Source organism: Elgaria multicarinata, chromosome 4 (assembly GCF_023053635.1).
Source record: "Elgaria multicarinata webbii isolate HBS135686 ecotype San Diego chromosome 4, rElgMul1.1.pri, whole genome shotgun sequence".
In the NCBI taxonomy this organism is placed as follows: Eukaryota; Metazoa; Chordata; class Lepidosauria; order Squamata; family Anguidae; genus Elgaria; species Elgaria multicarinata.
The window spans coordinates 127,229,863-127,254,434 of NC_086174.1; the positions used below are offsets into that span (position 1 = coordinate 127,229,863).

A 24,572-nucleotide genomic window follows, 5' to 3' on the forward strand; every position below is an offset into this window, starting at 1 on the left:
CCAGCTCCTCTTAACAGAAGCAGCAGCAGCAGCAGCAGCAACAACAACACCGAGCCTAGACAAGCTTCCTCTTTTCCTTCCGGGTACCAGCCGTCCTAGTGTTGAACTTCCGTTCCTTGTCGCCCCTCTTTGTTCCGCTCTAGGAATTGTTGACATCTATGCTCTAAGCCGCGTCTAGTGAGCCGGGTCTGAGGCGGAAGTGACGGCAAAATACGTTCTTTCCGGGTCGGGCGGGGAAGCAGGGGAAAGTGTAAACGAAGTACAGGTGCCGGTGAAGGCGCCCTTCCCCGACCCGCAGGGATGTCGGCGAGGAGAAGAACCGAGACGTTTGTCCCGGCTGAGGAGAGCGACCAGCTGCTGATTCGGCCCCTGTGAGTGGCTGCGACGCCCCAGCTGACTTCCCCGCGCGCCGCGGCCCTTCGCCAGCCAACGGCCCTTGCTCTCCGCGCGCTCCCGCCCCTGTCGGAGTCGTCTGATGTCTGCTGATGCGCGCTCGTTTTAAACCTCTCTTCGATGTCTGATATATCAGCCTTCCCCAAAGTGGTGTCCTCCAGATGTGTAGGACTCCAGCTCCCATCATTCCCAGCCAGCATGTGTTGGGCTGCAACTCCCAGTATTCCTGATCATGGGTCAGGCTGGCTGGAAACTATGGGAGTTGTAGTCCCAAACATATCTGCACAGCATCACGTTGGGGGAAGTGTGTGTGTGTGTGTATATGTGTGTGTGTATGTTTATATATGTATGTGTGTGTGTGTGTGTGTGTATATATATATATATATATATATGAGATACCATATTTCTTTGATTGTAAGACACCATTGATTGTAAGACGCACACTAATTTCAGTAACACCAACGGAAAAAAAACACCTAAGACACACCCGTGATTCTAAGACACACCCCATTTTTAGAGATGTTTAAATGGGGGGGAAAGTGTGCCTTCGAATGGAAGAAATAGGGTATGTATACAGACACACATTTGTACATGCAGGTTTGTGTGTGAGCTTTGTGATGGTGAGAATCCTGAACATATTGTTAGGCAGGTTGCCTATTAATAGTCCAGGGTGGTTGGTTGGTTGATGTTTCCAAAGGGAAATATTGTTTAGGAGATGGTCTCTTGAATAGTGGGAATCTTTCTGTAGTTTGGGAAGAGAATACCCATCAGGGCTTGGAGGAGGTGGTCAGGTGTTACAAAGTAGGTATATGAGAGAAATGGGTGTTGTTTGAAGGTGCAGGGCTTCTCTGGGCATCTAATGTGGGGGAACAAATCTGTTGCCTACTTGGAATTGCCTATTATTTGCCTCTGCTTATGGTCTATTTGTATATTTTCAAATAAAACTAATATTATAAAGATGCAGCAAGCTTCCAGTGGTCTCTCTCAACCAAAGGAACTAAACCTAGTAGTGGGAGATGGGGAGTACATACCACTAAATCTTCTTGGCGTTGGTGGTCCTTGTTTCCAAGTAATTGTATAATTCTTAGCACGCTTACCTGGGAGTAATCCTCACTGAACATAGGACTCACTTTTGAGTATGCTAGCATAAGGGACAGCTGCAATACTATGCACGCTGACCAGAGAGTGACAAATTCCAGATGTACAAAGTTGTTAATCTGTTGCAACAAAACACAATGAAGACTCTTGTGGCACCTTTATAGTGGTGCAAAACTCTTAGCTGTTTCACTAGAGAGTGAGACTCATGGAATCAGAGGGGCTCCCTTTTGAATTCAGCTACAATTTGTGTTCTCTTTCTTGAGAGTAAACTCTGTTGAAATCAGTGGGATATTTCTGAATGCATAGGCTCCGTGACACCATGAAGCAACGCTGATAATAGGCATTGCATTTTCTTTTATTCATGGTCTAATGGAAGGAGACAGGAGTGACACTCATTTCAGGCTGTTAGACATCCTCAAGCAAGGATGGGGAATATGTGGCCCTCTAGACGTTGTTGGACTACAACTCCCTAGCCCGCATAGCCAATGGTGAGGGATGAAAGGGAGTTGCAGTCCAACAATATCTGGCGGGTCACATGTTCCCCATTCCTGCCCCAAAATATTTGGACTTGGATCCAAATTTAGGAGCGTGCAATTGGTAGAAGTTGACTTCCCCGCTCCCTCCTCCCCACAGTAGTCCCCCCCCACCTGTAAAAATGCTACACAGTGGGTCGAGAGGCCCTGCTGAATGGGGTGAACTCAGGTGCTGGGTGAAGGGGAGATCCTTGAAAACCATGCAGAAGCACCTTCCCTGATCGGAGCCATTTCATCAGTGGAAGATCCTGGATCCAGCCTGTTGTTGTTTCCAAAGCTTCTAGTCAGAAATGTGGTGATATGGAACAAAAGGGACAGTCGGCTAGATCCTGCCCACATGTTTTCCTATTATGTTTGGGCTTGAGAGTTGTCCTACTTGCCCTACAAGCCCCCCGTCCAATAGCTGTGATTCTCATCAGTTGCTGATGGACAAAAGCTGACTACTGGTGAACCGCTGCACTGAGTGGATAATTTCTCAGTAGACTTTTCTTGCCTAAGATGTTAGGAAGTAGGGCTAGTGTAGTTTTATTGATAGCTTGCTAGAATGCTGTTATTACTCAATTTGAAACAGGCTGAAACCTTAAGACCATTTTTAAGGCATTATTTGAGAATTGATGTGCAAATTATTTTATGGAATCCACTCGAGATCTAAACTGTTAGACACCAATTTCTCTTAATTTTCTGGCACTTGCTTATATATCCACCAGCAGTGTGTGTAATTTACAATCATTGTTAGGCCTCTATAAATCACATAGTAACTTTCACTCTAGCTGGCTAACCTAAATGGATGGACCATCTTTGACTTAAAGGCAGGATTCAATATCATCTTAGTCTAGACCAGTCTTCCTTAACCTGGTGGTCTCCAGAGGTTTGGAGTACAACTCCCAGTATTCCTGTCCATTGACCATGTTGGTTGGGAATGATGTGAGTTGAAGTTCAAAACATCTGGAGGGCACCAGGTTGCAAAAGGCTGGCCTAGACAAGGCCTTAATTATAGCATCTCATAGGGAATAATCCGTCATCATCCCTAAATCGTTTTCCTGTCACTTTTCCAGCAAAGAACCCTAAACATGACCTACAATTCTTATTACTAGACATATGACTTTTCAATCATCTGTATTAACTTAATGTATGTCTGAATGAGCCTGATTCAGTTTAATCCCGGATTGGTTTAATCTCTATTACTTTATTTAGTTCTACTATTTCAGGACATACATGTTTATTTTAAATGTCTATTTTATATCTGGCTTGTAAATAGCCATTGGCCTAGTTGCCTAGGGCAAGTAAAATGTCTCCCAGACAAGCAGGCAGAGAAACTAGTAAACTGAAAGAGTTGTTTATCTGGCTTTTAGGACAAAATCACTAGGATTGGTTTATGTTGTCAGGCAGGCAAGCTAGCAAACATTCTTAATGGACTAGCTGGAGTTTGTAGTCATATTTGCAACTATGTTTGATATTATGAAAATTAGTGTTACAGGGGTGAACCTTGGGCTGGCCCACTCCTTTCTCCTCTTGCGTGGCCATGAGGTAGAGATCGAAAGCCTTCGCTTCCATTTTCATTAAGTGTAGTTTAGTGTTATGTCCAAACCTGGACAAACACTCTTAACTGCGGTTTACTGAAACAAAGTTAATTTCACATTCTGGTTTATGAAACTATAAACTATAGTTAAGATTAAGCACAGCTTAGGGTTTAGGTGTAACACTAAACGCAGTTAATAGAGGACAAATCTCATAGCCACACCAGATAATGAGGAAGTACACTAGCCCAATGCTTGCCCAGGCTTGAACACATAATGCTAAATTATAGCATTGCATCAAAAGTCCTCATGTTGCTCAGTCAGTTACAGCTAATTGTTTTTACATTCAGGGATTGGTGATAGTTTCTGTAACTTGTCCCAACTCTCTCTTCATAGAGGTGCTGGCCAGGAAGTAGGAAGATCATGCATCATCCTGGAATTTAAAGGAAGGAAAATCATGGTAATCATTGTGCTATGTTATTTATAAACATCCTTGATTCCAGTTTGCAGTTTGTATAAATAGGTTGTGTTTTTATTCCCAGCTTCTCACCTGTGTGCAGTATTAATAATCATTTCCTCTTTATAAAAGCTTTGCTTGTTAGAATAAAGTTTTCATAGAATCATAGGATAGTAGAGTTGGAAGGGGCCATCGAGTCCAAACCCCTGCTCATTGCAGGAATCTACCTTAAAGCATACCTGACAGATGGCTGTCCAGGTATTTCTAGGGAGCATAATAAGTTAGATAGGATTGTGAGATTGTAGTAAAACATGCTGATTTATCCTAAAGGAGAATTTTGCATTGTGTAAATCTGCTTATTTGGTTGTATCCTGATTTTAGTGGATCCTCTGTCCGAGATTTTGTACTCACAAAATAAATTCTACTGGAATTATAAATCTCCATCACACATCTTTTAACACTTCAGAATATCTTCTCAGTCCTTCCCCAGAGTTTTTTTGCATTTGCAGAAGTTGGCGAGCTACTTAACATTTTGTCAGACCCACATACCTGTGACAAGAGCTTCTCAAAGCATTCCACCAATGCAAGCCTCTTAAGGTCTCCCCCCCCCCTTACATAATGAGCCTGCTCTGGTGCTCTTGTCAACAATTGGAGCCCCATTAATTGTTCTCCCACACCAACTGAAATTTGAATATGAGATGGGCCTTTTTTGACTGCAGTACACTGACTGTGGAAAGCTCTCCCTGCGTGGTTTGAATGGCTCGCCTTTCCCTGAGCAGCTAAAACACGTCTTTTTAAAATAAAAATCTGTTTGATTGGACTAGTCATATTGGCTGTAGATTTTCTTTGGACTGTTTTAAATTTTCTGTTGTGGATATTTTATATTAACATTTTAAAAATGTATTATAAGCTGCCCTGAGGGTATCTGATGGAAATGCAGGGTGTAAACATTCTAATAAATGATGTCACCATTTTTATGGAAGTCCAGCTTAAAACTATTTTGAAGGTTCCAGTGACCAGCTTAGAGAATGATCTAAATGTTACATCACCCCACATGGAGAATTTCCACTCCAGTGCTGTACATGTTTGGCTGTAGTTACCTTCAAAGTTTGTGTGCAATCATACCTAAACAATTAGATTTCCAAAGTTATGGTTCTCGTGTGGAGTACTACCAACAATGCTAAGGTTTTTTCCCAACATCTCAGGTATAACATTTGAGTTGCCCCCAAGAGTGTAATAAATGCTGAAACATGCATTATGAATGTTACTAGTTCGGCAATGAGAGCAATTATAAATTTATTTTAACTATAGATATACACGCACACACTATAAGACAGGTGCTGATATAAAAGATAATAATGGTAAGCTGATTGATTGGCTTTTTATGCATTTTTTCAGCTTGATTGTGGAATCCACCCTGGCCTAGAAGGAATGGATGCACTTCCTTACATTGATCTGATAGACCCAGCTGAGATTGATCTCCTCTTGATTAGTCAGTAAGTGAAGTGAGGTGTGAATCATTGTAGAGCAGCCTTGAATTTAAGCACTAGCCTGGCAGCTATAGGTAACAAGGCATTGCATGCAGGTGGGCTGGAGGAGGACAAAAGAAGCACTTCATCCCTCATCTGCGCCCAGGATTAAAATAAAATGGGTTGCTTGGGAAGGGAAGTCCCCTTTTTCACTTCAAGCATAGAAATGCAGCAGGCTGTTGCAACATGATCAAAGCTCTCCAGCCTTACATTGCCAGTTCCCAACTTGTAAAAACAGGCAATGATGATTATGATTTGATTTTATTATTCAGATTATGAGTTGCCCTATAGCTTAAGCTACTATAACGTTTTTGCAGGCTGCTAACTTTTGTGGGCTTATTTGCAGGACTTGTATAGAGTGCTTGTACAATCTGGCCTGAGCATATTTTTAATGTGTGTATGTGAAAACACTAAGGATGTGTGACAGATTTGTCAGCTCTGATGCTGCTGATGTGATTAGTGTTAGCATTTTGTTTAACCTTTTATCAAGGCTACAAGTCATAGTTTCAGTTATTTGATTCTAACATCAGATCTTCATCTCTGTTTCAGTTTCCATTTGGATCATTGTGGGGCATTACCATGGTTTCTGCAAAAGACAAGTTTTAAAGGAAGAACCTTTATGACCCATGCTACAAAAGCAATTTATAGATGGCTTCTATCAGATTATGTTAAAGTTAGGTGAGTTAATCTTCTTAAACTGTGGGAGAAAACTATTGTGAAATAATACAATAATTTGAACAATGTGAATGCAATCTTTTTACCTCTCACATTTTATTTTTTAAGTGCATCTTATGTTGAGTGTCTTTCAGTCCTGCACATTCTTTCAAGTGATCTAAAATACTGCTGAATGGGATATTTTCTTTATTCTCTTATATAGCAATATCTCGGCGGATGACATGCTATACACGGAAACAGATCTGGAAGAAAGCATGGACAAAATTGAAACCATCAACTTCCATGAAGTAAAAGAAGTGGCAGGAATCAAGTTCTGGTGTTACCATGCAGGCCATGTTTTGGGAGCAGCCATGTTTATGATTGAAATAGCTGGAGTGAAGGTATTTCCTTAGCACATTAGAGAAATACATACAGGCTTGTTATCACTGTACATCTCTTTGTATTAGTTTACCACTTCAGGTTTCAGAGAAATTGACTGGGTTTAAATAAGCCACAATGAGCCATAGCGCTTACAGGTGCCAATTTGCATATCCATCTCCCACTTAGGGGTTGTGGTGTTGTGTGAACCTATCAGGCATGGTTTATGCAAGGGTTGTTTAACCTTTGCATAACTGGGCATAACCTCACTCGCTGGGTTCGGATAACACAATCCCCAAGCAGGAGCTGCAAATTCCCCCTGGATTATATAACCCACAGTTAAAAAACTCACAATGGCCTATCATATCCAACAACCAGCCCAATTGACCAGATTTGGGCGATATACCACAACTTGTGGTGGCTTATTTAACTTACAGCAAGCCACGGCATCTGCAGATGCCCAGTTGCATATGCAACCCCCACTTGGGGGGTTGACCCACTTGGGGGGCTGTCGTATCATGCAAACCTGGCAGGTGTGGGTTATGCGAGGGTTAAAGCAGACCATAGGTTATGCAAGGGTTGTTTTCTGGGTTTGCATGACACAATAACCCCTGAGTGGGGGTTGCATATTTAAAATGGCGTCACACACGCCGCACCCTCACTATGGCTTCAATAATCCATGATGAATTATTGTGTTGTGAAAACAGCGTGTGTACGGCAGGGGAATTTATTCACTGTTGTGATTCTATTGCACCAGCTACATTGAGATTTAAAAGCCTATGGTATAAGCTGTTGTCATTGCCAGGGGAAGCTTAGGGGTTTCTACCTTTAAACACACTACCTGGAGTGGTGTGTTTAAAATTATGATGTGCTGTCATCTTTTGAGATACAAGCCCCACCTCAAGTGGTTTTTTGCTGGTCTGTCAAGATCCAAGGATGGATCAATAGAACACTGATAATCAATTGTTCTGGTGTATATTAGTTTATCTGTCTAATTATAGTGTAAATTGTTTGTTTCTTTTACAAAGCTTTTATATACAGGTGATTTTTCAAGACAAGAAGACAGGCACTTAATGGCAGCTGAAATTCCCAATATTAAACCTGATATTCTTATCATTGTAAGTTTCTTCTCTTTGAATAATTTTAAATGAATATAGTGTAGGGAAGTGTGAATTCTTTTTGTAACTTAAGGCTTCTCTATTTTATATACTTTGGAATTTGTTGTTGTTTAGATTTATAGAGAAACATACGAAGTTGCCTTATACCATCCCTTGGTCCATCTAGCCCAAGATGTGCCACCCACCCTTTGGAAAACCCTCCCTCATGCAGTTCAGGAGGCAGAAAGTGTGACATCTTTTAAATGCCTCCTGAAAACACACTTGTTCACCCTGAGCTGTAATAAAATTAGTCATGCCATTCTATTTCACTGTTCCTTGTGTTACTTTTGACATAATTAGAAGTGTTTTTAATGTTGTGTTTTTAATACTGTATTTTAAATGTTTTAATGTTCATTGTGAATCACTGAGGCGTTTTATTTAGAGGGATAGAAATGTCACAAATAAAAAAAAATGTGGTTCACTTAACACTGATGTGGCATAATTCCACTATTTGACATTTGCTGTTAACCTCTGTTTCAGTGTAACACCCCCTGTTATGCTGCTCAGTGTTTTTTCTATAGAAGAATCGGAAGAGCAGAAGTTCAAAGGTGTGCGTATATTACTGTTTTAATTGTGCACATTCTTTCCTTAGGAATCCACCTATGGTACACACATCCATGAGAAACGGGAAGAGCGAGAGGCCAGATTCTGCAACACTGTACATGATATTGTAAACAGAGGAGGTAGAGGACTAATTCCTGTGTTTGCTTTGGGAAGAGCTCAAGAATTGCTTTTGATTTTAGGTATGTGCCTCCATGTTACTTTCTAACTTGTCAAAACACTAGTAAACGTTAAACTGTTCTGCCTGAGTTTCTGTATTGAGGGGACGGGGGGGCGGGGGACATCAACCTGTAAAAGGGGACGGGGGCATGTCATTTTGTATAAAAGTGTATACATTTTTATTTCATATTTGTCCAGTGGAGGAGATTATGGTGGGTTTAGCTGACATGCCCTTTTTCAGACTTTTGAGGAGTTTTGCCATTTCTGCCATAAGCAGCAGCTCTGCCTAATTTTAGTTTATTTATTTATAGTTGTGAAAGTCATGATATCCACATGTCTACAGAAGAGAATCAATAAGGCAGCTCTCCAACCTATCTCCTTTGCTGTAGTTCATTACTTTAAGTTGCAATCCTATGCATGTTTAGACAGAAAAAAAACCTACAACTCCCAGCATGTCCAGTTGGGGAATGCTGGGAGTTGTAGCACTTTTTTTTTGTCTAAACATGCATGGGATTGCATCCTTAAACACTTTACTCTAAAATTAATTGTTCATTTGGAGGTGTTTTCTTTTGTTACATGTTAAACTCAATGCAAGGAGTTGTGTTAATGTAAAGATTTCTATCACTGAAAACCTTAAGGCTGCGATCTTGTACCCACTTACCTGAGAGTAAGTGCCATTAAACCCATGGGACTTATTTCTGAGTTGACATGTGTAGGGTGGCACTGTTACTGTCCATTTATTTTTGAGAAAATCATGACAATTTATCAATTGTCTTGGCTTTTAACATTTCATTTTTAGCTTTGTAATAAAGAAGGATATTTTGAGATTCTGTTTGATATTAATGTTTTAGAAATAAATAAACACTGCTTGAGATTTTCCACAAAAGTAAGTCCCAATTATCATCTTTTAAGGAAGTTGGTTTAGGGTTAAAGTACAATTTCCTATATTGTAGGATGTGTGCTTTTCAGAACTCAAGAGTGTTATACATATTGATTTTGGTTTTTTTAAAAAATATTTATTTAGATGAATACTGGCAAAATCACCCTGAGCTACATGAGATACCTATATACTATGCTTCCTCTCTTGCAAAGAAATGTATGGCAGTGTATCAGACCTACGTTAATGCCATGAATGATAAAATCCGCAAGCAAATCAACATCAATAACCCATTTGTGTTTAAACACATTAGTAATCTGAAGGTCAGTGTGAATAAGGACACATTACTAATACAGGAATGTCTGAAATGGTTATAAGTAACTAGTTATTGTTTACAATCGGGCATTTAAATCTTTCAGAAGAATCCAGCTGATATTTCTAATGAAAATTGTATTGCTGTACTGCAGGACTGAGTAGGATAAAAGATATCAATTCTATGAATATATGTTCTTCATTATGTATTTAGTTCAGAGGTAGAAACTAGTGACAAAAAAACTTTTACTATAGACATATGCCCTAATCCATCTGTTAATAAGCACTCCTGTGCTTGTTTCTGCTGAAAGGGGATTGTTGGGAGGGGTGCCTGCACAGTCACTTACAGTAGCTGTAACATCCACTTTGAGTGAGCTCTGCTTCCGGAATACAGACCCACAGAGCCCCTCCTGAATTCAGATATCAGAAGCTCCATGGGACTAGCTGCAAACATTCTAATTATAAGCATTATTCTGTGATTCTCATCTGTGCCATCCAATCTTGTTGCTAGAGCCCTCCAGAAATATTTGGAGCTCACTGATCCCAGTCTTCTATAAAACAAAGATAGCCACAAGTTCTCTGGGCTGTAAGAACAGGCTTAACCATTCTTCAACTTTCATAAATTAAAATAATAGCTGCAGATGTTTTTGTCTCTACGTATAGAGTATGGATCATTTTGATGACATAGGCCCCAGTGTTGTCATGGCTTCCCCCGGCATGATGCAGAGTGGTTTATCCAGAGAATTGTTTGAGAGCTGGTGTACTGATAAAAGAAATGGAGTCATCATAGCAGGTTACTGTGTGGAAGGGACACTTGCAAAGGTGAAGTTTCCTTTTTCTATAATGATACTTTAAAATGCGTTGCAGGCTGCTTAAGATGCTAAATTATTTTGCCATTCAATCAGTATTTTGTGATTTTACTGGACGTAATCTGGCTGCATTTTGGATGTCTCTGTGACTGCACACTACCAAGTTGATAGCACTGTTTGAAGACTACTTAAAATAATCACAATAGAGAGTTAGTATGAGAAGGCTGAGCTATGAATCAGGAAGTCTCAACTTAACTCTCACCTCAGCCATGAGCTCCTTAGATGAGCCACTCTCTCTCCTAGCCTCAGTCAACCATCTGCTTAAATTATAAACTTTACTATTGGAAGGGACCTTGGAGATCATCTAGTCCAACCTCTGCTCAATGGAGGAATTTTGCAACTACAACTTCCCTGATAGGTGTCCAACTGCTGCTTAAATACCTCCAGCAAAGGAAAGCCCACCACCTCCAGAGGCACTCTATTCCATTGTCAGACAGTTCTTATTGTTAGGAAGCTTCTCCTAATTTTTAGCTGAAATCTGCTTCCTTGCCATTTCCACCCATGGCTCCTGCCTATCTCTCCTCTCTCATCTCACACGATTGCCCCGCTCGTGCTCTCCGCTCCTCTGATGCCATGCTTCTCGCCTGCCCAAGGACCTCCACTTCCCTTACTCGGCTTTGTCCTTTTTCTTCTGCTGCCCCTTACGCCTGGAACGCTCTTCCAGAACACTTGAGAACTACAAACTCAATCACAGCTTTTAAAACTCAGCTAAAAACTTTTCTTTTCCCTATAGCTTTTAAATATTGAGTTTGTTCTGACTCTATACTGTTAGCTTCACCCTACCCGGTGCCTGTTTACCCTACCCTGTGCCTGTTTGCATTCTCTTTCCCTCCTTATTGTTTACTACAACTTTATTAGATTGTAAGCCTATGCGGCAGGGTCTTGCTATTTACTGTGTAATCTGTACAGCACCATGTACATTGATGGTGCTATATAAATAAATAATAATAATAATAATAATAATAATAATAATAATAATAATAACAACAACATGGCCTACATTACAGAATTGTTGTAAGAATTATAACAAGATAATGTATGTGACACACTTTGAATACTAACAGTGCAATCCTATGAAACTTGACTCAGAAGTAAGTACCATTGCATTCATTGTGGCTTATTCACATAAGTGTTCATAGGATTACAGCCTAAGAGTACAAAGTAGCATGATTGTGATTGATATATATTAGACTGTTCAAGGGATATTGTCTTCAATAAATGTGCTGAAAATTGATGAGAAGGTCAAACTGGTGATTGAATTTTTGAAGCATAGAATTGGTTTTAATTTAACTTCTGCTCTGATATCTCGATCTTCAAGGAAGATTATGTACTACGATGTGATTTGCATCTTGGTTGAACTGGTAATTGTCCTTGAATCATAGAATTATGTCTTGAAAGCATGTACCAAATTTCATTCCAATAGCACATTGTTCAAGAGAATAGATGCTGACCCTGTTCAGACAACATGCCAAACCATGGTGGTTAAGCATTTTGAGCTAAACATTGGGCCTATTCAGAAGATACCATAAAACCTGCTGGTTAAAGGCTTTTGGTTAAACAGCGAAGTTTAATGTGTCTTGTGCGAACCCTGCTCACTCGCCAACCACAACTTCTGCAGCAGAGTTAGTGGCTCTAACCATGGCTTAAAGTGTTGTGTGTGACAGCACAGCTTATGTTTAGTGCTAACCCCAGAGAGCCACAGTTTCGCTAACCACAGAGCCTGAAGTGCCATCTGAATAGGCCCAGTATGGCTTAGCAAGTTGTGTGAACCATGAGCAAGTGGTGTGATCCATAGCTTAGCATGTCATGTGAACTATTCCTAACCGTGGTGGTAACATAACCACAATTTAAACACGTTCACTAATCATTTCCTGCAAAATGGTTAGCGGCCTGACCATGGCTTAGTGTGTTGTCTGAACAGGCCCATTGTATTACAAACAGGAGGGAGAATGTGAAACGGGCACATTAAATCAAAAGTTAGCAGCTTACCTATTTTTAAAATAAACAACCTGCCTTTCTACCAAGTAGTTCTCAAAGCAGCTATTAACGATATCTTCACTTTCTATTAAGTTACAACTAGTTAGAAATATTGTGGGGGATGGGCCTTTTTATCCTCCTTTGTAACAATTGTTAGACTTTGGCCATTTTGATGGGCTCCTCCTGTTAATGATAAACTTCTTAAATTTTTATGGCTGTTTGATCTATTCCTGTGCTGTTTGTTGTTTTATGTTGTATTTTATTCTTTTAAATATTTGTAGTTTATATTTTAACTGTTTGTATGGCATTTTCTTCTTTTAACTATTTGAAAACTGCCCAGAGAACATTGGTTATTGGGTAGGTTAAAATATAACGAAATAATAATTAAGTTTGAAGAGTAAAATCAGGACGCAAAGGATTGTTGTGCCAAACTTCTAGGATGCTCATTCAAGATTTATGCTGAAGGAAGTGTATCATTTTTATTCTGAATAAAATAACATAACATTTTATTGGAATGGATGCATTTTGTGTTGTTGTTGCAGCATATCATGTCCGAACCTGAAGAAATTACAACTATGTCGGGACAAAAGCTCCCGCTGAAGATGTCTGTGGATTACATTTCTTTCTCTGCTCACACAGATTACCAACAAACCAGCGAGTTTATTCGGGCCCTGAAACCTCCCCATGTGGTCAGTATCTATGTTAGTTATTTTCAAGGAGTAAAATAATTATTTGTCAGATTCCAAGATAAGTTCAAGAAGTTCCATTTCAGCTGGCTTTGAATTGAACAAACATTATTGCTTCAAATCAAGATGCATTATTGTTTCTCTGTGATAATTTGTGCTTACACTTTTGCTGCCAAGTTTATAAAATGTTGGCATCCTTTTAAATCCCTGCTGAAATTGTATATTATGTACAGAATGATCTCAAAGTGGGCTATATTCACTATTGTTCTGATGCTTCCTAACAGTATTGTATTAAACAGGGGTGGACAATTTCTGGCCCTCCACGTAATTTGGCATACAACTCCCATCAGCCGTAGCCAAATGATCTATTGCAAGAGCCGATGGGCGTAAAAGGCCAAAACATCTGAAGGGCCACCCCTATTTTAAAAGCTGTTTCTGGACGAAAACTGGTGTGATTTCATATTAATAAAACGATTTGGAAATTAATTCCATGCAAGCTCTCACAAAGTGAAGGAAGAAATGAGAAGGAGGAGGAAAATTGAGTGGCGGAAAAGGGAAGAGGAGGAGATGTGAGGGAGGGTCATGCAAAGGAATTATTTAACCATGAGGGCTGAAGTCCAATGGGCTGTGCATGTAACTGTTTCTTGCAGCTCACTGCATCCATTGAAAAGGTGCTCCTTGGGTTTGGAGACTCTGAAGGGGAATGTGTAAAAAGAAAAGAAGTTAAGGATATGATTATAAATTAAAATTTAATACAAATGAAGTTAAATTGTTAATACTTCCAAAGAGCACTCTTACACATTTACAGATAAAGTAATAAACTAAAAATAGCGCTCATTTGACTCTGGCCATCCGCGTTTCAACTTTTGTCTTTGTCAGTGGTCCAGTCACTAAAAATATACAAAAATACATTTGTTAGTGCCTTAGAAAGAGGCAAAGGGATTTTATCTTATTTTCTTTGCTTGTTTAAATAACAAAGTTTTTTTGGACCTACCAAAGCTGTAGAGTACTCAGAGCTATTTTGTCAAAAGGGGGCTGACTTAGGTGTTCCCAAAATTAGGGGGTTTTATGTCACTCCCCAAGGTAGAGTGCAAGCACCCTGAAATAAAAAATGAAGTACTTGATTATACCTTTGTTTTACAGGAGTGCACTGCCATATTTACCGAAAATAAAATAAGGGCTACTCACAGGGATGCTGGTTTGGGGACTGAAGGGGCTGGGTATACAGGGAATCTGTGACACCCCCACGGCTTTGTGTGCACATAAGTGCTTTCCGTTCTCACATTGGGATCTCTGGATCCCAGCTGAGAAATAGAACCAAGAATGTTTAAAACCTGAAAAATGAAATGGGTGGCTGAAGAGAGGAAGACTAGCCTCAGATGACAAGGAGGAAGATGTAATTTAATATAGTCAAAATCATATGTAAAGTGGTTCAGAACATACTCTGTGCAGCTCTTCCGTCCTCTTAGCCCAGCTACCACTTTCCTGGCAATGCATTGAATAAAGAGGCCCTCTATTTTGAGAGCATTTCCCATACCTAGCATGACTTTTTCATGTAGATACTGGTGCATGGTGAGCAGAATGAAATGGCCAGGCTGAAAGCTGCACTGATACGTGAATATGAGGATAATGATGAAGTTCACATAGAGGTCCACAATCCTAGGAATACTGAAGCCGTGACACTAAACTTCAGAGGAGAAAAGCTTGCCAAGGTAAAGCTAACATTTTCTTCACTAAAATATATTTGCCTCATTTTCAAAGTTGTCATTGTAAGACAAAGTGCCCATAAAACCTTCATTATTGGCTGGTACCTAAATAAGTAAACAAATAGATATGTATATTTCTTCTGTGGCATGAAGGCATTGCATGCCATCTGTGGTGGAAGGCATAGGACAGTTAAGGTACTACTTTGTTTTCTGCTTACAGACCATGTTTGCTCTTGTTCTACAAATACAAGGCTCAAAATATTCCAGAGTTTTCTGTTAGATAGTGCATGGCAACAGTAGTTAGAAACTTTACCCCTCCAAAAATGTTAACTTCACAGCACACACACACTTCTTTAGTCTGTGAACACTCTGAGAGCCGCTATTCAGAGAGAATGTTGGAACTAGTACTGATTCTGAAGAGGGACAAGAAAATAGCTTTATCATAAGGTAAAGACAATCGCCTGGGGTTGTCAATGGAATATCCGTTGTAAAGACAACAGTTTTCCACTGGGAGAAGACAGGTCTTATGTCCTGTGAACCCAGTTGTACTCCCAGGGTAGCCTTGATGCTGAGACCATGCATGTACCTTGGCTTTCTCCATATTTGAATCTAGTTTTGTTCAACAACCCAGCCATGGGCCAAGCTCAGGCCAAATTAAGGCATGATGTCCTAGGGAATATGAAATAGGTATTTCTGTCTTGTAATAAATACCACTAGCTGGGCAGTTATTTATCACTTGGAGAAAAAGATAGAGGAGTACTCAAAGGATGCTGTGTAATTTACAAGTACGTTTTTGTTTTTGTACTTGATGTGTACATTCACCTGTTAGCAAATGGCTTAGCACACAAATTTAGAGCAGAGACGCCCTCTTCATTTGTTTAATTGGTGTCTGTTTTTCTTCCCACAGTTTAATTTCTTTTCTGTTTACCTTTCTGTATGCCTTCTCTCATCAGTCTTGATTTCTCGCCTTTTCTCAGGTTATGGGCTCCCTAGCAGATAAGAAACCAGAACAAGGACAGCGTGTTTCAGGAATCCTAGTTAAAAGAAATTTTAACTATCACATACTTTCTCCATGTGATCTCTCCAGTAAGTAAAAGTGACCAAAGCATATGCAACAGAGCATCTAAGTGTTCTGTTTTCTAAGCCAAATCACTGTTCCTTATTCAGTGTTCATATTCAAATCATAGTGCGAATGCTTCATGATAGATGGGAATGATTAGGTATATCAAACTAACAAGCTAAAATGTTCTGAGATGATACAGAGCCATACTGTTTTGTCAGGGTAGACCTTCCTGTGGCACTGTTGATAAGCAGTTCTCTATTTTTCTATATAGAGTGTAGAGAAGGTGCAATTCCACTTGGGAAAAGGAAAGTACATGGGGTTGCATAGTAGCAGTATTAGTAGTGGCACCTCGTATACAGAGGGGTTCCTTTTCCTAAGCAGACCTAGTTGACTGCAAAGGTGATATATTAAAGGCACAAGGCTAGCTGGGGAATTCTGGAAATTATAGGACCTTTTTTCCACCTAAACATGGATAGGATTGTTCCCTAAACTGATGATCTGCAATTTGTACGGATTTTCCTAAGTATTACATAAATTGTGGTATGTGTGTTGTCCTTTATCCCTCCTTATTGCTGTCTAGTCACTACTGTCCTCTCATCTCTGTCCACTAGGTGGTGCCCCCCTCTCTCTGGCAGGAGGAGGAGAGGCTTGGCATGAGGCTGGACTAGGCGGCCTCTTCCACTTCTTCCATTGCAATAACTTTGCTTAAATAATAAATGTAAATACCTGTTTTTTTAAAACGGAGGAAAATCCCAAATTGAATTGCGTTTTCTATAAACATAAATTTAGACTAAAACACTTACTTGAAAAAGAGTGCAAGGGTCTGGGAAAAGCTGCGCTTTGTGATTTATTTGTTTATCCTTGTTTTTTGGCTTAGATCCCCTCTCTCTGTGAACAGTTCACATTCACAGAATGGGGCTTTTGTGTCTCTGCCTTGCCCCTGCAGCCCTGCGTGCCCTCCCAAATCTGCTCCTGTGGGCTGGGAAACCCTTGTGAATGATATGGGGGGCTGCAGACGAGGGGGCTGGCCGGTATTGCACCACCAGCCTCACGTGAATGGAGGAGCAATTACGGTCCAGGCTACATATAACAAACATTGTCTCTTTCCCCCCACTTTCCACAGATTACACTGATCTCGCCATGAGCACTGTGACACAGACGCAAGCTGTTCCGTACACAGGCTCTTTCAGTCTCCTTTATTACCACCTGCAAAAACTAACAGGTAAGTAATGGAAGAGAGATGCTTGAGATACCACCATATATATATATATATATATATATATATATATATATATATTCAAGTTTTTTCCTAGCTCCAGTGTTGTAATATGCAACATGGTTTTGAAATCCTTAGCAAAGCCATTCAAGGAGGAGATGTGGTGAATATACAATAGGATAATGGGTACGGAAGAAAATATGCCACTTCTACACAAATGTTGATGGCTCTCAGACCCTGGAGTATTTTGGAAGCTCATGAGATGTTTCTGGATGAGAAGATCAATAATGGCAAACAAGCATTTGCAGAAGACACCTGCTATGTGCAGCTGGAAGAAAGGGTTGGCCACATTTTGGGACTATTTTCAGTTAGCGTGTTGTGATAAATAAACCCAAGTGGCCAATACAAACTGAGAGCCTTGAATTCTGTGCAACAGAGAGGGATTCCATGGTCAGTGCAGAAGGGTTCTTTGGCAGCATGGAAAGGGTTTCCTAAGTATAGGAGCTTAGAAAAGAAACAACTCTAATTCATTTCTTTGCTGGCATCAGATATGTCATGATGTTTCTAAGTTAAATCATTGTAGACTTGCCCCAGTTTGCCTGCTTACTGTATATTCTTTTTGGCAAGCTTGGAGTAGGCTGCAGTGGAGACAGTCTCCTTCATCCTTGATTGCGGTGGGAAGTAGGCAAAGGAAGCATGGAGCTTCTTGTGTGATGTTAATGTACATAGAAGTCTTAATTATCCATAATATTTTAAGTCAGGTGGATTGGTGTGAAGCAGAAAAATACCCGTGGGATGTTGCAACCTGCTGTGTGTGTGTGTGGTTCTTAAGAATCTGTTAACTGTAAGCCCTTCAAGACTGATGGTAGTTAATATAGTAACTACTATCTGTCTTATTTCAGTGTTTTGACTAACTGTTCTAAATTGGGCTTTTCCAGATAAAGTGAGTAAGTTGGCACTGCTTCATACCAAATTCTTATACAGAAGAGATTTCCCTGAAGGAATTCATGTAAATTATATGTGTAGATTGTAAACGTGTGCTGAATCTACTTGTGGGTCTGTACGTTACAATTAAAATATTTATTTAAAATATACACACACAGAGTTTTGGGTTGGCTTGTCTACTGACCAACAGAACCTCTGTTTTGCCTGTATTAAGCCTCAGTTTATTTGCCCATATCCAGTTCCTCACTGCACCCAAGATTTCCAAAGCTTCCTTGGCATCAGTTGAAAAGGAGGGGTAGAACTGCCTGGTATCAGCATAGTGATAAGGCCCCACCCAAAAACTCTGTATGATCTCTCCCTGCAGTGTTATGATAAACAGCATGGAGGACAAAAGAGTCCCAAGTAATTCCATAGGCCAGCAGTCAAAGAGACAATCAATACCCACCCACCCCGGCACCACCTTCTGGAAGCACTTAACCAAATAGGGCTGGAACAACTGCAGCACAGTGCCTCCGAGTCCATATCATCCCAGCGTCCAAGAAGAATGCCATAATGGATGGCACTGAATGCCACTGAGAGGTCCCACAGAACCATCAGGGGGACACACACCCTGTCTAGATCCTGACATAGGAGATTAACTGAGGTGACCAAGGCTGTTTCCATCCAAAAGCCCGGTCTGAACTCAGATTGAAAAGGATTCCAATAATCAGGTTCACCCAAGTGAACTTGGAGTTGTGAAGCCACCAGCCGCTCCAAGACCTTACTAAAAAATGGGAGATTTGAAATTGGCCAATAATAATCAAGTTTGGAGGGAGCCTGTAAAGGCGTCTTCATCAGCTGATTCATCAAGACAGATTGCTAGAAGATGCAATAGTAGGAGAAGGGGAAAGCAGTACATTTGGCTAACAAATAATATGTGTCGGTATAAAGAACAGATAATTTGTCCTTGTGAACAAAAAATCATGCCGAGTGCACCTACTATTGCCTGGTTCACACATTGTGTGCATATCCAAGTTGCTTCTGTTCTATAGAAGGAAGTTATCCCTTTCAATAACATATTTTAGTGGAGCATATGTTTATTAAACAGAATTTGCTTTATTTTTGGTGTTAATGATGTTTATTTTTTTAAAGGTGACATAAAAGAAATAGAAGTCCAGGATAAGCCAGCTTTGAAGGTTTTTAAAAACATTACTGTGGTCCAAGAGCCAAACATGGTAGTGCTTGAGGTGAGGACAGAATAAAGGTTCCTGTTATTTTTAATATCTTGCTAGTGGCTTTGATACAGATTTAAAATTAGGAATCTCTATTTTGCTGCTTATCAAGCTAATGGCAGTGACCTTCTGATCATTTCATTTTTTTTCCTATTAATTTTTTCGTTGTCATCAGTCACTTTGTAATATTTGTAACATACAAAACAGTCCTTCACAATGGGCCAATGCAGGCATAATGCCGGGATATCTTTGACTGTGAGCTCAAGTGCAGGCCACAGGTCTTGCGCTCTCTTCTCTCCGATGCAATTTCACCCCCATCCCAATCCTTTTCTTACTGGGCTCAACAATAAATATACTGTCATTGTAATGCACATTTTCTTTCTTTCTTTAAAATATATCCAAACTTTTGATTGCAAGGCCCCTAAGATGGCTTACAACAGTTAAAATAATATACAATAAAAATCTATAAAGTACACTTAACAGTGCTAAAAACTGGAGCAGCGATAGGCAATCCACAGTGGCAGCAAATAATTGGGACAAAGCCAGCGAAAGGCCTTGTGAATTGGGCATGTCTTCACTGCTCCTCTGAAGGCCAAAACAGAGGGAATCTACAGGACTTCCCTAGGTGAAGGACTTTCAGAATCTTGGTGCCACCAAAAAAGGGCTCTGGTGTGTGTCCCAGCCAGCCAAACTGTCTGATGAGTAATATAGCAGGCAGGACTGACCTTCAAATAGCCTGGTTCCAAGCAGCAGAATTTGGAACCAGCTGCAAAACTTCATAAACGTCAAAGAAATAATGGATTCAAATAGAATTTGAACAGTTGTGGTTTTAAATGATGCATGAATTTAATACTATTTTTGCCTTTTTCCTCCCCAGTGGGTGGCAAATCCTGCTAATGACATGTATGCAGACACTGTAACAACAGTGATACTGGAAGTTCAGTCAAATCCCAAAATTCATAAAGGTATTTATCTTTTTATTTGTACGAGTGTGCTGTTATGAAAGGATGTCGATTAATTTCATATGACAGAGCACAGTACAGCCCAGAGTCCTGAAACACAATCCACTCAGCACAACTTCCCATTCGTTTCAGTGGGACTAAAGTAACCAGAAATGATATAAACTGTTTTCTTTAATGAGAAAGAGGATTTGGGGCAAGTTTAGTGTAACGTTACTATTAAGTCAATTTCATGTCCATGCAAATTCTAATGAAATAATTTCAATCAAAAAATATGTTGTTATTAATCAGAAATTTATATATTAGAATTGTTCAGAATATAAACTCTTAGGAAATTTATCTTCATTGCAGAAAAATAAATGGCAAAGTTGTACAAGATTGCCATACCTTTCTATAGCCTAAGGTGTTTTTACGAATTCAAGAATTATAGCATGAAATTCATATCTAATCCAGCTGTTTCCCCCCTCAGCATTACCTGAATTATAAAAGACTAATTTCATTTACATAATTTTGTAAAAGAGATAATTCAGATTTCTAGGAACTTAGTGGTGCACCAACATTTTTCTTGGCACTTAAAATCTGTTATCAATTATACTGTCACAAGGAGTAACTGCATTGGAATGTTAATTCTATTTTTCAGCTGTAATACATAAAATTCCTAAAAAAGAAGAAATTGATGCCTATCATAAGAAGATGGAGATTATGCTTCAGTAAGTTCTGACATCACATTATTAAAAAAAGTTCTCTGTTACGTAATTGTAGTACCGTTACACTTCTTTAAGAAACGTTAACGATCCTGTGTTTTCTGGGATGGCTATGGGGTGGTATACAAATGAAATAAATAATAAAAATAGCACTCTTAATAGTATAAAGATCATTCTTAGAATGTTTGGGGGGGAAATTCTGTAGAAATCGGTTTGAAACAAAAAGTCGTCATGCTTTGGCTGCAACCCTATATACTCTAACTTGGGAATAAGACCCATTGAACTCAGTGGGATTTATTTTTGAGTAGAAATCCATAAGATTGCACTTAGACTTCTTGAATAGAATATGTTTTAGGTATATTAACTAGTTTGTTCCCATTCTACATTTGTAACAATTAAGACCTTCATTTATAGGGACATATTTGGAGAAGAATGCGTAAGTGCAAAGAAAGATAATATACTGAGCATCACTGTGGATGGAAAAACAGCAAATCTTTCATTGGATACACGGGTATTTACAGCTACGTTTGTTACTGATATGCTTTGTTTTGAAGAGCTTATGAGATGTATATACAGAAATGTTTAACCCATCTCATGTTTTTTTTTAAAAAATCTAATACTTAATATGTATTTTGGTAACCATTATCATAGTAACTATTTCCAGAAGTCTTCCAATTCAATATTTGGAGCAGTATCTTACACTGTCCGCACACTAGCAGGACCCATCACTAGTGTAATGAGAAGCTAGCAGTTCCTTAAGCAACTGGAAACAAGTTGAAATGCTAGTTTTTGAAATGGGGCAAGTCAGCGGAGCTCACAAAAGGGAGCTCCCCTGACCTGTTCTATTCTGGAAACAAGCATTTCTGCTCATTTCCTGGGCAGCTTTAGGAAGCGCTAGCAGCAGGTCTCGTGGCTACAACAGAACAAGCGGAGGCACAACAGGGTATTGGATACTTCTCTGGTTTCCACTTCCAACAGTTCTAATTTTGAAATTGAGATTTGCTGAAAGTTAGTATGAAATAAAATAGAATGGTGGAGATAATGTAAAATTGTTCCTTAAATTTTTAATCCACTCTCCAACCAAAGTTCTTAAAGCAGGTTACAGTTAGTAAAAAGTATGGACAAATTAAATACTTTGAAGTATTACGTCATAGTCATTACAGTGACTGATGTTTCATAGGAAGTGCAGAGATGTATTGTGTATCAGTCTAATAGAAATATGATCTATAATATAAGAGGATGTTTGGGTCTCAGTGCCATATGCAAAGACAACTAAAACTTGGTGTGCATACTAAGGTGAGACTATAGGTGTGCGCCTTTGGGTTGTTTTTTTAAAGACCAATGAGGAGGAGTCCAAGGGACTGAATTATATGGCTCCCCCCTCCCCTGCTATGAGGCAGACCACCCCTCAGGGAATGGAGTGGGCTGACCGTCCTTCAGGAGACAATAGGGGTGCTAAAGGATGTGGCTTTGCGCAGATGGGGTGGGCACAATGTCTCCAACTGCCAGCTGTGTAACTTTGTTTAAAGGCTTCACCATATCAAACTAAGAGCTGTTCCAATCTGTGCAAATCCAGGTCTATTTTCTAGAATAGAATAAGAAAAGTTTAGAGGAATTGTAAGGTGGGAAATTGGCAAAAGTGAGTAGATATTTACTACTAAGATAGTCTTCTCTCACCCTACCAAAACATAAACTGCTTTTTTGATTCCTGTATGTTGAATGAATTCAGCCTTTTAGTGCATGTAGACAGGATGTTAGTCTCTCACTATGCGGGGTCCTTTCACATAGGATGCTGTCTCATAGCCTCTGCTACTTGGGGACAGATGTAAGGAAGGGGGGAGTGTATTCAAATCTCCTTCCAATCTTCAGATGTTTGAGTAGACTAGGTACTTCAGTGGAAGTCAGGGGAGGGATGATTCTGACCATCTGTCTTGAAAAATACAATAACTTAGATCCAGGTTATTTTCTGCTCACTGAAGAATTGCTTGAGTAGAGTTCCCCTCGGAGCGCTCCTGAAAAGGAGCGAGGTGATCCTTGCCGATAATCCTCCCTTATATTTTGATCCAGAAGTCTCAAAAGTTTGTTTTTTAATGGACCCCACAATTGTTGTTTTTAAATGGATACTGTTGTTTTTATACTGTTTTTGTGTGTGTGTGTGTGTGTGTGTGTGTGTGTGTTTTTAAATTGTATACTTTTAATGTTTACTATTTTTAAATGTTGTAAACCGCCCAGAGAGCTTCGGCTGTGGCGCGGTATATAAATGTAATTAAATAAATAAAATAAATAAATATTGCAGGTACCTGCATAATCTTAAATTGAATTCAGGTGAAGAATGAATTGATCATGATAGTTCTAGGAATTATGGCAACTGAAGTTGGACTTGCTTAAGGCTGTTAATTTCAGTAGGACTAAGCAACTCCCTTCAATTTCAAAAGTAGTTTGCCATGTCACAAGACAGGCAGCTGATTTAGAATAAAATGAGGCTAAAGTCCCCTTGGGCTCATGGAACTGGTATGGTAAGTTCCATACACCTGTATGGTAAGAAGACAACTTTTACAGATTTTTTTTTTAAAGCTAGTGGAGTTCAAATAAAACCAGAGATTCTCTCTGTTCTGTTCTCTCTTCTAGACTGTTGACCATGAACCAGGCTGTGAAGATGATGATGAAATGCTTCGAGAAATGGTGGAGCTGGCTGCACAACGACTCTATGATGCCCTCACCCCTGTACAATAAACTGATTGATCATTGAATATATTGGGGACCGGGGGAGGGGGGAATTACCAGTTTGTAGTAATTGTTTTTTAATAAATAAATGTTGCCCCAAAATAGACAAAGTGTAATAGCTACTTTCTGTATGTGTAACATAGAAGTGTGTTATAAGAAGTGGTCTTTTTAATACCTTAAGGCCTAGTAGCCAGAAACATGGTATCACATATATTACTTAGGTAAACTTAAACCATGATATTGGGAGCACTTTAATAAAATACTGTATTTTTATATTGTATTAATAAAATACAATATAAAAATACAGCATTAAAATTACATACAAAACTTAAAACAATTTAAACAGCTAAAAACAGTTCCAATAAAATGCTAGACCTGTTTAGATTACTGGAAAACAGGATTAAAGTGTAATAATTAAATAGTTATAGAGTGTGTGTTTTTGGCTCCCCCCCACCTGCCAAACCCACTGGCAAAACAATGGTGGACTATGAAGAAGTAATGTCCATTTCCCCCACTAGCTCTAGTCTCAATGTATTGACATGCAGAAATGAATCCTCCCCCCCTTTCTCCTTAACACATATCTCCTTGCAAGGAATGGCTTTATTTCTTTGATTTTTGTGTGGCAGGCTGCTGTTAAAAGCACAGCTACTAAAAGAAAAGCAAGCAGTGGCAATTCTCTCCATGCAGTTTCTTCAAGTTGTGGGCTGAGTACACAACAGAGAAGGAGCCGATGGAGGCTTTTTTCTTCCAAGTAGCTGTACCCGGCGTAACATACTCCATTGTAGCATATCTTAAAGTTAATTAGAGATCGCAGGGGCGCGGGCTGCTTGGAGGCCGCCGATACAGCGCTGTCTGGCAGACCTGGGGGGGAGCAGGAGCAGTTTCCC

The 24,572-nt window shown here is 39.6% G+C and overlaps 1 protein-coding gene across 2 annotated transcripts; it reads left to right on the forward strand.

Annotated features, from left to right (window-relative positions):
• Positions 1-220: 220 nt before the first annotated feature.
• CPSF3 (cleavage and polyadenylation specific factor 3) lies at positions 221-23,801 on the forward strand. Of its 2 annotated transcripts, XM_063125146.1 has the most exons (18): positions 221-371; positions 3,938-4,001; positions 5,397-5,494; positions 6,077-6,205; positions 6,405-6,582; positions 7,588-7,677; positions 8,309-8,459; positions 9,461-9,636; positions 10,289-10,447; positions 13,014-13,160; positions 14,717-14,869; positions 15,841-15,949; positions 17,050-17,148; positions 19,219-19,313; positions 20,176-20,263; positions 20,898-20,967; positions 21,376-21,472; positions 23,590-23,801. In XM_063125146.1, exons 1-18 carry the CDS (start codon positions 301-303, stop codon positions 23,692-23,694), a joined length of 2,079 nt encoding a protein of 692 aa, XP_062981216.1. In that variant the 5' UTR covers positions 221-300; the 3' UTR covers positions 23,695-23,801. The 2 variants fall into 2 exon arrangements, with proteins under 2 accessions (XP_062981216.1, XP_062981217.1); XM_063125147.1 differs by lacking the exons at positions 221-371; positions 3,938-4,001; positions 5,397-5,494 and having other exon boundaries at positions 6,154-6,205; positions 6,533-6,582.
• Positions 23,802-24,572: the final 771 nt, after the last annotated feature.